General features: G+C 44.5%; 1 protein-coding gene across 5 annotated transcripts in view; it reads left to right on the top strand.

The window, feature by feature from the left end:
* Window positions 1–15,909, top strand: part of LOC126215242 (uncharacterized) — an 80,399-nt gene that overhangs the window by 30,328 nt on the left and 34,162 nt on the right. For all 5 annotated transcript variants that reach the window (XM_049941908.1, XM_049941907.1, XM_049941906.1 and 2 more), the window contains one exon: window positions 7,679–7,806. In XM_049941908.1, the coding sequence (XP_049797865.1) occupies window positions 7,679–7,806 (128 nt within the window). The remainder of the gene's footprint in view (window positions 1–7,678; window positions 7,807–15,909) is intronic.

The raw sequence follows: 15,909 nt of genomic DNA, 5'->3' as shown, positions 1-15,909 counted from the left end.
ATACCATACGCTGCAGAGTGTACGGGGATCCACTACACGATGCCAAACCCAGCAGAACAGACACTAAGAGTCGCAAGAAACGACAGAGCCCGTGTCCTTAGAAATAGTGCAATGTGCGTTATAAAAAGTAGCGGTATTTGGCACATTGTGTACACTTATTTACTTCTTTATGCGTTTATTCCACCTGATAAAATTAAGACATTCGTGCACACTCTTACATATAACCTGACATCTCAATGAGTCAACATTACGACATGCGAAGCACACGGGCAGCACGCGGTAGTGATAAATATACTACTTCTGCTAACAACAACAACAACAACAATGGAGACACATAAGAACACACGTTTCTCTTGATGGGACATGTACAACTGTTGATACACATCCCAGTCATAAAATCAACTGCTGATGTATAATTTTGCAAGTGTAGCAGGTATTGTCACTGATGACAGAAATTAATGTATGGGGTTTCATAAATTCCACATGTTATGCTTTATATCAGAATACACATACTACAAAATTGTAGATCTGCATCTTTAAGTTGACTCAGATGTAAAACAGTGTAACTGTTTCAAACTGTGGATGCATTACTTTTACATGTTTGTTCGCCTTTCTTTTAACAAATTACATAATGATAAAAATATCAAAATTTTACGTACTGCAATTACATAACATTATTGCTTGAGTACAAACAGTCATGATTGCACACGACGTTTGGCCTTGGAGCGGAGTGGAAGAGAGGGGAGTCCCTTTCTCTCTCCCTCTGTCGCTCTTTGTTTTAACTCGAAACCGTCGGTAGCTATAGAAAGATCTCGCTTCCCCACGGGAGGTATGCTTCGAAAATGATCGAGGCACAGGAAATTTCCATCTGAGGTTACGTCCGGGTAAGGCTCTTGTTAATACTCATACTTCTGTATTTATGGGAAGAATTGTCCTATTATCTATGTCTAGAAGTCGAAATCTATCGTTTTCTAAATCCTGCTCTTGTATTGTGTGGCACACCTAGGGCCAGATATAAGCTCAGATGTCAACTGAATTGCGATGAAGAGTGGATTGAAGTTTAAGAGAATGGTCTGGAAGAACAAAATGCGGAAAGGAGTGGGACACTAAAGTGCAAAGCAATCACGAAATTCATTTGATTTCTCTTGGTCTGTAGATATTACGTTGATGAATACCACACAGGCAGTTCATTTGAACAGAAATGGACACCTATGAAAAGGGCATCGTAGAAATAGGACAAACAAAGATAGACATAAGGAGCTAACGGAAAAGAACCTTGGGAAACAGAAAAAAACACAGCAATTGATCAGAAAATCATTGGCGAAAGTGTCAACCAAGAATTATTGAAGTTGGCGTCTAGAATATACGAGGACGGTGGTATACCATTAGACACCACCATGAAGATAAGAGCAGAAACTTGCAGGCCTATCGCACAACTAGCATAACACCTCATGTATGGGATTTGTCGACAGGACTAATATATACAGAGGAATGGAAAAGATAATAGAAAATATGATAGATGACGATCATTTTGACTGTCAGAAGGCTAATAGCATGAGAGGGCGGTACGTCTGATATTGTGACTGATGACAGAAACAAAACTTGGAAAATAAAATGGCCACATTCATAGACCCTATAGACCTAGAAAAAGCATCCGGAAATGTAAACTTCTGCAAGATGTTCGAAATATTGAGAAAAATGGGAGTAAGTTGCAAAGAAATACGGGTGATACGTACAAGAACCAAGAGGAAACAATAAGGTTGCATGACCAAGGACAAAATACTGTCCCATCTTCCTACCAAAGCGTTTGGTATGTTCCATTCTTCACCGAATCTGCTGAGAACCTCATCATTTTTTCTTTTATCAGTCCATCTAATTTTCGGCATTCTTCTCTAGCACCACATCTCAAACGCTTCGATTCTCTTCCGTCCCGGTTTTCCCACTGTCCATGTTTCACTTTCACAGAATAATGTGCTCAAAACTTAAGGGGTAGATTTTGGGAAAGTCACCCAGAACTGTGGGTCAGGGGAAACTTACTGTACGAGATGAGAAGGGAAGACTAGTTGTTGAGGACTGCATCGGACGAGATTTGAAAACCTAAGAGCTTAAGACGAGGTGATTTGCACGACAGAGATTACTGCTAAAACATTGATCACAAGTTATTAAGAGTGAGAAGGTAAGCACATTGTACATAACAGAGGTGGGATGGGGCGGTGAAAAATAGATGGGAATGACAATGAAAGATGCAGGAAACTGAAACGGAGTGAAGCAAAGAGTAGTTACAGTGATAGAAAGCTGGATGGCGAGAACCAAGGACACGTTGTAAAGTTAGTTCTCACCTACGGAGTCCTGAGATACTGGTGTCTGGGGGAGGAATCCAGGTGGTGAAACAGGCGCTGGTGTCACGAATGTCACGTTGTAGAGCGTGCTCTGCAACAGGATATTGTGAGTTACCAGTATATACCCTCAGCCTATGCCCATTCATCCTAATTGATAATGTGATGGTAGTCATGCCTATGTAGAAGGCTAAACAGTGTTTACGTAGTAGCTGGAATATGACTTGTATCTTTTCACAGCTGGCTCTCCCTTTGATAGAATATGTTTTGCCAGTTACAGGGCTATTATAGGAGGACACACTCTTGTTAACTCGGGGTCAATGTTTTAGCAGTAACCTCTCTCTTGTATATTAACCTATCTTCCACCTTTAAGCTCCCTGGATGCGGTCCCCAACATTCCTTCTCATCTTGTACGGTAAGTCTCCTCTTACCCGCGGTTCTGGGTGACTTTCCCAAAATCTACCCCTTTTCCCCCTTTTCCTAGACCTGTCCAGTCCTTTTCCTTAACCCTTCTTCCTTCTGTTTCAACCCTTTTACCTGCAGAAGGAGCCACTGGCTCCAAAAGCTTGCCAATCACAACAGTTTCTATGTGTGTTCTCTGCCGCTGCTTCGTGAGTCGATTCTTTTATCTATCCTATTAAATAATTTTATCAATGATTGTTTGATTTCGTTGTTACAAAACTGACAGTTGATGTTAGTTGACTTCGTTTGGCCATGAACATCCTCTTTGAATGTTCTTCTCTACTTTTTATGTTCTCTTTCATTTTTCCATTATGAGTTAGTTTGTCCTTGGTTAAAATGGCTCTGAGCACTATGGGACTCAACATCTGTAGTCATTAGTCCCCTAGAACTTAGAACTAGTTAAACCTAACTAACCTAAGGACATCACACACATCCATGCCCGAGGCAGGATTCGAACCTGCGACTGTAGCAGTCTCGCGGTTCCAGACTGCAGCGCCTAGAACCGCACGGCCACTTCAGCTGGCTACTTTGTCCTCAAGGTAGCAGAATTTTTTCAGTTCGTCTTGATCCTCGTCTATAATTCTGACATTAAGTTGATCACTGATCTGATTTCTGCTAGACCTCATTAATTTAATCTTTCTTTCATTTAGTCTTAATTCGTAGAGTCTACCCATTAGATTGTTCATTCTACTCAACATCTCCTACTGTTACCTCTGACTTCCATTGAGAACGGCAATGACATCAGCTATTCCTGTCACTGATAACCTTTCAAGATGAATTTTAATTCCATTTCTGAACCCCATTTTTAATTCCGTCATTGCTTCTTCGATGTACAGATTGAATCGTAGGGGCGATTAGATGTATGTCTTTTATCTCTCCTAACCTAATCTGTTTGTTATTGGTCTTCCTACTTTATCCTCTTGTTTGATGTACAAATTGCACGTAACCCTTCTTTCCCTAGAGGTTACACCCATTTTCCTTAGAGTTTCGGAAATCCTGCAACATTTTAAATTATCGTACGATTTTTATCTAATTACAAATCCTACGGACATGCCTAGATGGCCGTGCGGTTAAAGGCGCTGCAGTCTGGAACCGCAAGACCGCTACGGTCGCAGGTTCGAATCCTGCCTCGGGCATGGATGTTTGTGATGTCCTTAGGTTAGTTAGGTTTAACTCGTTCTAAGTTCTAGGGGACTAATGACCTCAGCAGTTGAGTCCCATAGTGCTCAGAGCCATTTGAACCATTTGACATGCCTAGATTTTCCTTAAGTCTCGCTTTAACCATCAATCGCCAACTGAGAAGTCCTTCGCTGATGTCTTTATCTTTCCTAAAACCAAATTGATCGTCATCTAGCACTTCCTCAATCTACTTTTTCCTCTTATATACATATTCTTGTCAGCAACTTGAGTGTGAGAGCTCTTTAGGTAATTGTGCGGATGTCCTCACACTTATGTGTCCTTGAACATACAGAACTATGTGAATGATATTTTCAAGAGATACTGATTGTTTATCTGGAGAACCAGTTTGAATAATAATTTGGCTTCCAAATTTCTGAAAAATTTTCGAAATTCCTAAGAACTCTTCCACATGCCTTCCACATGATTTGATCGCGAGTCTTCCTGACCCCTGTTTGTTTCTGTGGGCTGCAGAGGTAGGCACCTCGACGACCGCTGCTTCCCGTGACGTCTCACGAGGCCACCTGAGGACAGAGCAGCGTCCACCTGACCGCCACAGGCAAAAGCGACTCCCGCCGCTGAACACCACAGAACGCCCTACACTATGCTGCTTGTGGTGTGGTGTCAGTGGTAGCCACAGATCTCAACCCAGGTTACACCGGTCTGTCTGTGATGGCTGGTGAACTTCTCCCAACCCGTTGCTATACATTCTGCAGTCGTTGCCCTACAGCCAGATACCAGTGTAATGTGTACGATGCTCTCAAGTCCCTCATGCCGATGATTCGTTTTTTTTACAAAGTCATTAAGATGCGCGTTCTTTGGACTTTCTCTTTTGCGATTTGCGCTGAGTAATTCCAATAGCATTAGGAACAGAACAAACATCGTGTACACACATCATTCTCCATCTGTAGCAATGTCTTTTTTGTACTGAAAGTGGGCTCGCATAAGAACGAAATGCCAAAAATCTGGCACAGGCATAAAAATAATGCAGTATTTTTCTTAAAGACGTTCTGTCTGCCATTAACTGTAACATTATTTGTTTTCACGACTACATTTTCGATCCTATGCCCTTTATACAGGTATACAGCAATAACCGAAAAGTGAAATGCAGATGGCATGTATAGAACGCCACTATCCTCCCATACATGAGGCAGTTATATTACAAAAAATGCTAAAAACAGCACATCACTTGCATCGGGCCACTGGAGGTGTCAAAATTTACAAATCTTCTGACGTGTATATATATATACACTCCTGGAAATGGAAAAAAGAACACATTGACACCGGTGTATCAGACCCACCATACTTGCTCCGGACACTGCGAGAGGGCTGTACAAGCAATGGTCACACGCACGGCACAGCGGACACACCAGGAACCGCGGTGTTGGCCGTCAAATGGCGCTAGCTGCGCAGCATTTGTGCACCGCCGCCGTCAGTGTCAGCCAGTTTGCCGTGGCATACGGAGCTCCATCGCAGTCTTTAACACTGGTAGCATGCCGCGACAGCGTGGACGTGAACCGTATGTGCAGTTGACGGACTTTGAGCGAGGGCGTATAGTGGGCATGCGGGAGGCCGGGTGGACGTACCGCCGAATTGCTCAACAGGTGGGGTGTGAGGTCTCCACAGTACATCGATGTTGTCGCCAGTGGTCGGCGGAAGGTGCACGTGCCCGTCGACCTGGGACCGGACCGCAGCGACGCACGGATGCACGCCAAGACCGTAGGATCCTACGCAGTGCCGTAGGGGACCGCACCGCCACTTCCCAGCAAATTAGGGACACTGTTGCTCCTGGGGTATCGGCGAGGACCATTCGCAACCGTCTCCATGAAGCTGGGCTACGGTCCCGCACACCGTTAGGCCGTCTTCCGCTCACGCCCCAACATCGTGCAGCCCGCCTCCAGTGGTGTCGCGACAGGCGTGAATGGAGGGACGAATGGAGACGTGTCGTCTTCAGCGATGAGAGTCGCTTCTGCCTTGGTGCCAATGATGGTCGTATGCGTGTTTGGCGCCGTGTAGGTGAGCGCCACAATCAGGACTGCATACGGCCGAGGCACACAGGGCCAACACCCGGCATCATGGTGTGGGGAGCGATCTCCTACACTGGCCGTACACCACTGGTGATCGTCGAGGGGACACTGAATAGTGCACGGTACATCCAAACCGTCATCGAACCCATCGTTCTACCATTCCTAGACCGGCAAGGGAACTTGCTGTTCCAACAGGACAATGCACGTCCGCATGTATCCCGTGCCACCCAACGTGCTCTAGAAGGTGTAAGTCAACTACCCTGACCAGCAAGATCTCCGGATCTGTCCCCCATTGAGCATGTTTGGGACTGGATGAAGCGTCGTCTCACGCGGTCTGCACGTCCAGCACGAACGCTGGTCCAACTGAGGCGCCAGGTGGAAATGGCATGGCAAGCCGTTCCACAGGACTACATCCAGCATCTCTACGATCGTCTCCGTGGGAGAATAGCAGCCTGCATTGCTGCGAAAGGTGGATATACACTGTACTAGTGCCGACATTGTGCATGCTCTGTTGCCTGTGTCTATGTGCCTGTGGTTCTGTCAGTGTGATCATGTGATGTATCTGACCCCAGGAATGTGTCAATAAAGTTTCCCCTTCCTGGGACAATCAATTCACGGTGTTCTTATTTCAATTTCCAGGAGTATATATATATATATATATATATATATATATATATATATATATATATATATAATTTTACATGTGTATTCTTTGTACCACATTAAAAACAAAGTTATAAATCGCATTCACAACAACTTTCGTACATGAATTGATCCGGTGGACAAATAAAAAGAAAAAGGAGTACAAAAAAAGAGATAAAAACATGTGATGGGATACATGTCACACATTACAGAACATTATGTCTATCATCATATAATTGTAAAATGTACTGTTAATATGTAAGGTACTGTACCAGTACAAATGTAGTCATACATTTCCATGGTCCTTAGAAAGTTTAGGCCGAGAATGACTTTTTCAGCTACACTTTCAAAACACCTTATTCAATTTTTTACTGAATTACTAAAATATATTACTTATGTTAAAATAAATACATCCTAAATATAAAACGTTTATGAGTGGACATAATTCTTCCTCATTTCCATACATATCATACAACTCACGGGAAACGTTGCAAAGACTACTCATATTATAAAACCAGCATAGACACAATTCTGTGCAAATCGTTACGTCCTATGCTTGTCAGTAAGTCAAAGTCAAATAGCTAAACTATACAGTCTCATTTATGTTACTTTCTATTAATAGCACGTAAAACTGACTGGAATTTATCTCGAGGTCTCTTATTTCTTAAATCTGTCTTATTGTTGGGCAAGCTGTGTGGGTGATTTTTGAAATAGTTGTATATTTCCACTTCTTCAGGTATTTTGATACTTCTACCATTAGGTTAATTTTTATTACTGGATCTACGTTAGGTGATGGTGCTCCTCTCTCTTTGCTTGATGTGCTCTTTAAATTTGTCGCTGGAATATGAGCTTTGTGTCCGGTCAAGGTGTCCATTCTGTAACTCATACGATTACTGACATTGTATATTGATCTAGTTTCAAAAGGTAAATGCTACCTGCATACACTTTGTGGGGGCAGAAAGGGAAAGCTGTGCTTCCTACAGAAGTCTGATCCACTGGCTTGTTCACCAGTCCGTCGTCTCCCGTCTTGTGCAGCACTCCAGGACCAGGCGACTGTTTTCCGGAAAGGACTCTCCAGCTACTGGCGGGACTTGGCGCCGCTGCTCTCACTCGATGCGACGCACGCCTCACAGCTGTTGGTTCCCCTCGCATTCGAACGTATGGTAAGTGGAGTTTTTTCCTCCTCTTATAAACTGTATTAAACGTACAGGGGGTGAGAAAATGACACACACCACCTGGTCAGTTCTTGGAGAGTGTTTCCCAGTTTACCTTCTTCACACTGTAGCTATTGAAACGTCCCCTTAGAACAATTTATACAAAACTGTGCTTAACCTGACACACAATATTATTTAGCGCAACGCAATCTGACTTTCAAAAATCCCTACAAAAGAATGGCCCTGACTAACATTAACCTATACCTTTCACAAATCACTTACCTCACAAAAATCTTCGTTACTCGAACTACTGCAATACAGCGAGCGCCACTACTGCCAGCTAAATAAAAGATTCAAACTACGGAAGTCACTAACTACTGATAGGGATAGTTAGCAAATGAAAGATTTTAATAGAGAACAAACACTGTATTTACCTTAATAATCATAATATATATAGCAGTTCAATTTCAAAACTTCCGCCATCTCTCTCCCCACATCCACCACTGCTGGCGGCTCACCTCCAACTGCGCAACGCTACGCGCTGTTCACATCCAGTTTGCTAGCTACTTCTTTAACAGAGCAGATAACTTTGCATCCGGTCCTGCTTTAGAAGCTGAAGCATGTTAGCTTCATATTGAATGGAGAGTCGTCTAGAGTCTGAGTGTGGCATTTCAAGTCTCCATCAGCATCTTCTCTTCCTAAGAATCCCTACTCCATATGGAAGGCCTATAAAATTACTTCTCTCAACATGGAGGTTCGTCAACTTCAAATCTCGTAATGAACCTGTATACATACCACATAATTTATACAGTTCGTTGCAACTGCTCAAACTCTTCCCGCCTTAACATTCACGTGACCATATCCCAGACGATAGCGCAGCTGACACTTGTGGCTCGACGCCATGTGCTCACCACTGCCAGCCAGCACTGTCCGTGTGACACGGCAATGCCCCAGCCGCCGCAGCCACAGAGGACGCGCGTCAATAACGAAGACATGCAGTTGGCGTCCACCAGTTAGCGCGTGTTGCGTCTGCGAGTGGCTTTGTTAAAGGCACTGTGCTACTACAGTCACAAGCGGAATATCTGGTGAATGCGTCAAGGCCAATGAAAATCTGTGCCAGACTAACGTGAAACCGGATGCTGCTTTCTGAGAGCATTCATCTCAGTCGTTAGCCTTTCTGCACGTGTCTCGTGGGCTAACTCGAACCATTATCGAGTCTGAATTCTCTGTCTATGATTTATGAACACTACCACCAGTGATTTTCCCACTACCGAGAATAACAGTTATGTGGTCTTAACACATACACTGGACTCGCATTCGGGAGGACGACGGTTCAATCCCGTGTCCGGACATTCTGATTTAGGGCACGGCCGACTTCCTTCCCCATCCTTCCCTAATCCGATGAGACCGATGACCTCGCTGTATCGTCTCCTTCCCCAAACAACCCAACCTTAACACATAGAATGGCCACTGTGCATTATGACTGTTTGGATTCTGACAGTAGTATACATGGAAAGCAAAAGGACGCAGTATGATCTGTGTCTTTGTGTAACTTTTGGTGGCGTATGTACCAACGTGCCAGTCCCTAAAGTATCGTGTGAGCCTCATTTTGGATCCTTTGAGAAGAGAATTAGGCGATACCTGTTTTAGTGAACTGAAAAGGTTCTGGCTAGATTAAATCTTATTCCTATAAATATTACGGATGTTTGCGGGATGGTAATTTCAACGATTGATAGTTGCGGGTTCCGTATTTAAGAATGGTTTCTGCCGACATCGTATCATGTCCTGTCATTGCATCTTGTTTTCGTTACCATAATCCAAGCATTTCACTGCAGCAAAGGCAATTTACCTGATACGTATCCAATATTTTGTAGAGTTAGTACCTCACAGCTTGCGAGAATGTTTAAAGGACGACTTCTTTATTACATTTGCGGTGCAGATACGCTTCGTTGGTCATACACTGCACCTGATTAGGAAAAGTGTAATTGCGAAAAGTTATTCCGTGAAACCAATGTTGTACAGATAGTTCCGATTTAAAGACACACTTTGCTTTCTGAAGTAAACTTAAGTCTTCAGACAGCTGCAGCAGTCTTGAGGTATTCGTATTCGAGATAATTCCTCTCGTCGTTCTTCACTACAGCCCTACAGAGTAGTACGGCAAAGCGTGCTGTGGCCCAGGTAACGACGCAGCTTACGATTTTGACCCTGTGCCCCTGGTAACTGGGCTCTCACATCATACCGTGTGCAAATATGTATGTATGTATGTTCAGAATAGTTCAAATGGCTCTGAGCACTACGGGACTTAACTTATCAGGTCATCAGTCCCTAGAACTTAGAATCACTTAAACCTAACTAAACTAAGGACATCACACACATCCATGCCAGAGGCAGGATTCGAACCAGCGACAGTAGCAGTCGCGCGGTTCCAGACTGAAGCGCTTAGGACCGCTCGGCCACACCGGCCGGCATAGATTAGGTCTAGACGGCAGAAAGCGCAGTGGCGCCATGGCAAGGACGACGGATTCAACGTATTGGAGGGTGCAGATATAAAAGTGTGCACCACCTTCCAATTCACTGCTCCTGCACAACGAGGGAAATTCTGAATTTTATTTTTCGTTTTCTATACTGCTTGTCGACGTACTGGTAAGAGTCGACTGCAGCCACGTGTCACCACTACAGTGATTTTGGGTTTGTCTGTGCGCTGCACCCCCTACTGTGTGGACTCGGCCCGTGTCGCTCGCTGGCCTCCCTCGCCCTGTGTTGTGACGCCCACAGCCGGGCTGTCGGAAGCGCGAAGCGGCTCAGACCACAAACGGGATGTTAGGTGCCCGCTGACCGCTAACCGCACGCCGTCACTGCGAGGACGTGACGCACGTCCCACACACACACACACACACGTAAACGCGTGCAGTATTCCTGGCGCACATCCGCAAAGATCTACTTACGCAAATACGAATTGGAGGCGATAAATCGCGATCCCGTCTAGAACCGGTTGGCCATGTATGTATGTATGTAAATTTAAAAAATATTGTATTCGAAAATGATTTCTTATTTCTCTGGTTCCTGCCATCAATATAAAACTGATAAAGGAGGTATTTCATTCAAAAAAATATGAAAAAGAAGAACAACTGTATTGTGAAAACAACTGAAAGCTTTTTAATTTCCATTTTTTCTCGTATTTGTTATATACGTAACAGTTTTGTTATTTCGTAATTGATTCATTACAATATACACGTTCTTTTGTGAATAAGGTAATTTTTTAATTTCCAATGTATTAAACACTTATTAGTAACTCAGAGAGAGAGAGAGAGAGAGAGAGAGAGAGAGAGAGAGGGAGAGAGAAGTTTTCAGTGTGTACATACTTAGAACAGCAAAAGCAATGGCAAGTCAAAAACAATACACACACACACACACACACACACACACACACACACACACACACACGCACGCACCATAAACATATAAAATACTTTCTTTACACGGATGCATATTGTACATGTTCCACACGAAATATATACTCTGTCTCTCTCTCTTTCTCTCTCTCTCTCTCTCTCTCTCTCTCTCTCTCTCTCTCTCTCTCTCACACACACACACACACACACGCAGACATGGACGCACGCAGTGTGCAATGAAACATTCATAATCTCGAACATGCAGTCAGAACTGTGACAAACAGTTCATCAAACTATTCCACACACACCCAGTCAAGTGGAACACCTTTTTATCTTTTTACTAACAAATAAACCCACCCAGACACATCAGTAAATAGTCTGGGTGCAGCAGATTTCCACACCTATGCCCCCCGATGAACCACTTGTGATCGTGGTAGGACACCCCTGCTTCCAGCTGGAATTGCAGTATATACCTCAGTATATAACCTCAATCGAAAGGTCTCCTGATAAGCATTTGTGGTGCAGCGCCAATGCCCTTGAGGAGGCACCTGTTTAAGTCCCTGAACGTGAAAGTCTTTCAGGCTGTGCAAATCACCGTGTCTGTCATGCAGACTTGTGGGATAGTCCAGCTCTAACTCTAGGACATATCCCTCAACAGCATCAGCAGCCACATATTTGATCTCTTTCCTCAGTCTGCTGATTTCCCCTTTGGACATCCATCAGAACCCTCCAAATGGTAGACGTTGTTGCATGGTTTGCCTTTAGAGACAGTTTACATCCAGGTAAAGGATTAAACTGAAATCGTCAGACAACCTGTACTCCCCCTCGATTATTTGCAAGTTATTTGCCTTGGAATACCTGCGCACACATTGGCAAAGTCACTCGTGGACCGCATGTTCCAGGAAGACATGCATCTCAACGTTGGTCAAGACTTCGCTGCTGGCTTGTGTCTTTCTTAACATGGCATCCCACGTAATCTCAGCCATATGCTGCACAACTTCTCGAAGATGTTGGTGTTCATCATTTTACATGTTCTGATAAATCAGAGATGCCGTCCTGCCATTCATTCACCAAGTGCCTGTTTATTGCATTCATTATGGAAATGCCTCTTACTTTACTAGAGAGTCCAGATGTTCGTGTAGAAAGACCTCTTCTCTATCACAAGCTGAAACCCTACACCATCGAGATAAGTGGCTCCCTTTGCTACGAATATCTTCAGGACGCGTTGGTTCAGCAAATTTCTAAAGAGACGTGAGCATGAAGCGTTGTGAATCCAGGAAGTGGTGTGATCCTCTTTGAAGCGGCATGTATCTGTCAACGGTGTCAGCAATGACACACATCTTATCATCCTACCACCCAGACTCGTCAAAGTGCTGAACTAGAAAGTGGGCATCTAAATTGTGGAAAAGATGGCTGTGTGCTGTGGCAGTTGGTACTTAAAGCTACACGGATATCACCTGCACTCTGGGACTTCCCCGTTACGTGGCAACAGTCTCTACAGGGAGCTTCCTCACCTCTGTCCAGTCACAGTCCCCAGGTACAATGATCAGCTGCCTGCTTGTACAGTGCATCATTCTCCTTCACGTTGGTCATGAGGACGTTTTCACTATAAACATCGCGTACAAGACTTTCAAGCTCAGTGAGCAGCCATCTCGCCCTATTCCCTTGACATAAGATTTTAATTTTAGTGCACAGATCTTGATGGGTAGCCACATGTCGTATGCATCATTTTGTGACAGTGAGACGGGAGGCAGAGGCAGCACGTTCACACTGTACCACAGGAGCTAGGAGGCGCTCTAAATCGACGTAAACGACGAAGGGCAGAAGTGTTGGTGAGAGGCATTCTTAAACTTCGAGAACCGTTTATCCTTGATAATCATTTCCACACCTATTGCTTCCTGGCTCTAGCAGTCAATCAGGTGTCTTTCAAGATACACGCTCTTGGTAAACGTCTTGAGACATCTACAGCAAAAATATCTTGCACCTTTTTTGTTTTCATTTCAGAGGGACGTAGGTGGGTCATGCATTTTATCCAAACGTTGTGTTGCCTATCGTCTTCAGAGATTAGCAGCAGGTCTACACTTTTTGGATGTTTCTCGGCTAATATGGACAAGAAGAGGGGACCACCTAATTTACGCTCGACTTCTTTGTCGATGTGCCACACAGCGTGTTAATGTTTGTCTTCTTCTTATGGATTTCCTACATTCGGCCATAAACGAGAAATTAGAACGTCACTGGACATCTGGTGTTTGTTGTCTATCTGTATGCCCCGTATTTTTTGGTTAATTTCTATCACTAGTGAGAAGCAAACATGGAAATCAATTTAAACTCCTCTCGTCATGATTCTGGGCATTAGGACATGCTTTTTGTTAGCAGTATATACTTTTGAAGAGAGATGTTGCTGGACCCCACAATAAGTTGATCAAAATCTTATGAACATAAATCAAGGCAGAGCATACAGCTGAGTGTCTTACACGACCCCCCTTCCTGCACCTCAGAAAAGTGACTCAGTATGACCGCTCTGGTATCGACTCACCCCATGACGTCACGACAGGTCTCCCCCTAACTTGGACAATGCTCTTCCCCTCAACAACACGTCCAACTCCTAATAACGCTGCATAGAAGAAGGAGAAAGAGACGCAGTTGATAAGTATCTAAGGAAGGAGAAATAAAAATCCTTATTCGTATAACAATAATAATAAATTCTGAGTACTTACAAGTAAAACTGTTGTTGTGTTCATTACTGGAATACACTTCCAGCAACTCATCATCAGTGGGCATGTTTGTCATTAAGGGCATATCCAGCATGGGTACTAGAGGAGGTGTATGACGTCGGCAGGGGAATGTGTCTGAAAGAATATGGACAAACCCAAACGAAAACACAGGTGCAAAAGAACTAGTAGCTGGTGGTCGTGTCTACACACCGATTTTCGCATTGAGAACATCTACAAACTAGAGCATCTCAAAAATAACAAACAACATTTAATACTGTAGAATAAGCGATATGTGCCTCTGAACGATCGAAGTCGTTCCCCAGAGATCATCATCATCGTCATCATCATTATCAGCTGCTGGGTTCAGATCCCACAGCGAGTAACGCCTGCTCACAGCTAGAAAAGAAGAAGTGGAACCCATAAGAATCACTTACACTAATAGCCATTAAAATTGCTACACCAAGAAGAAATGTACATGATAAACGTGTATTCATTGGACAAATATATTATTCTAGAAATGACAGTGATTACATTTTCATGGAATTTCGGTGCGTAGATCCTGAGAAATCAGTACCCAGAACAACCACCTGTGGCCGTAATAACGGCCTTGATACGTCTGGGCATTGAGTCAAACAGAGCTTTGATGGCGTGTACAGGTACAGCTGCCCATGCAGCCTCAACACGATACCACAGTTCATCAAGAGTAGTGACTGACGTATTGTGACGAGCCAGTTGCTCGGCCACCATTGACCAGACGTTTTCAATTGGTGAGAGATCTGGAGAATGTGCTGGCCAGGGCAGCAGTCGAACATTTTCTGTATCCAGAAAGGCCCGTACAGGACCTGCAACATGCGGTCAGGAATTGTCCTGCTGAAATGTAGGATTTCGCAGGGATCGAATGAAGGTAGAGCCACGGGTCGTAAGACATCTGCAATGTAACGTCCACTGTTCAAAGTGCCGTCATTGCGAACAAGAGGTGACAGAGACGTGTAACCGATGGCACCCCATACCATCACGCCGGGTGATACGCCAGTATGGCGATGACGAATACGCGCTTCCAATGTGCGTTCCCGCGACGTCGCCAAACACGGATGCGACCATCATGATGCCGTAAACAGAACCTGGATTCATCCGAAAAAATTACGTTTTGCCATTCGTGCACCCGGGTTCGTGGTTGACTACACCATAGCAGGCGCTCCTGTCTGTGATGCAGTGTCAAGGGTAACCGCAGCCACAGTCTCCAAGCTGATAGTCCATACTGCTGCAAGCGTCGTCGAACTGTTCGTGCAGATGATTGTTGTCTTGCAAACGTCCCCATCTGGACATGGCTGCACGATCCATTACAGCCATGCGGATAAGATGCCTGTCATCTCGACTGCTAGTGATACGAGGCCGTTGGGATACAGCACGGCGTTCCGTATTACCTTCCTGAACCCACCGATTCCATACTCTGCTAACAGTCATTGGATCTCGACCAAAGCGAGCAGCAATGTCGCGATACGATAAACCGCAATCGCGATAGGCTACAATCGGACCTTTATCAAAGTCGGAAACGTGATGGTGCGCATTTCTCCTCCCTACACGAGGCATCATAACAACGTTTCACCAGGCAACGCCGGTCAACTGCTGTTTGGGTTTGAGAAATCGGTTGGAAACTTTCCTCATGTCAGCACGTTGTAGGTGTCGCCACTGGCCGTTCAGCCACGCAGCGTGCGCTGATCAGCAATTCAAGTCGCAATCCATCACGCTTCTTCTCTCCCCACTAACATTACTTACACATAGCGCATTGCGACAGTGCCCAGCGTGTTGGTACACATTTGAACATGCCCCTCACAACTTGCTACTACTCTCATTACTTACCATGCGTGGACGCAAGGCAGCACAAACGGGTTTATCTCTCGTAAGAAGAAGAACTTCCACATATTAAACGAGTGGGATTGTGTAGTGACAGAAATGCGCGAAATGGAATATGCTGGCTGCAAGTAGCTGCTGATCGGTTACGTTTT

This window comes from Schistocerca nitens, chromosome 12, assembly GCF_023898315.1.
Source record: "Schistocerca nitens isolate TAMUIC-IGC-003100 chromosome 12, iqSchNite1.1, whole genome shotgun sequence".
NCBI classification, from domain to species: domain Eukaryota; kingdom Metazoa; phylum Arthropoda; class Insecta; order Orthoptera; family Acrididae; genus Schistocerca; species Schistocerca nitens.
Note: the sequence above shows the minus strand (reverse complement) of the source record. Positions and strands in the feature narration are given on the sequence as shown.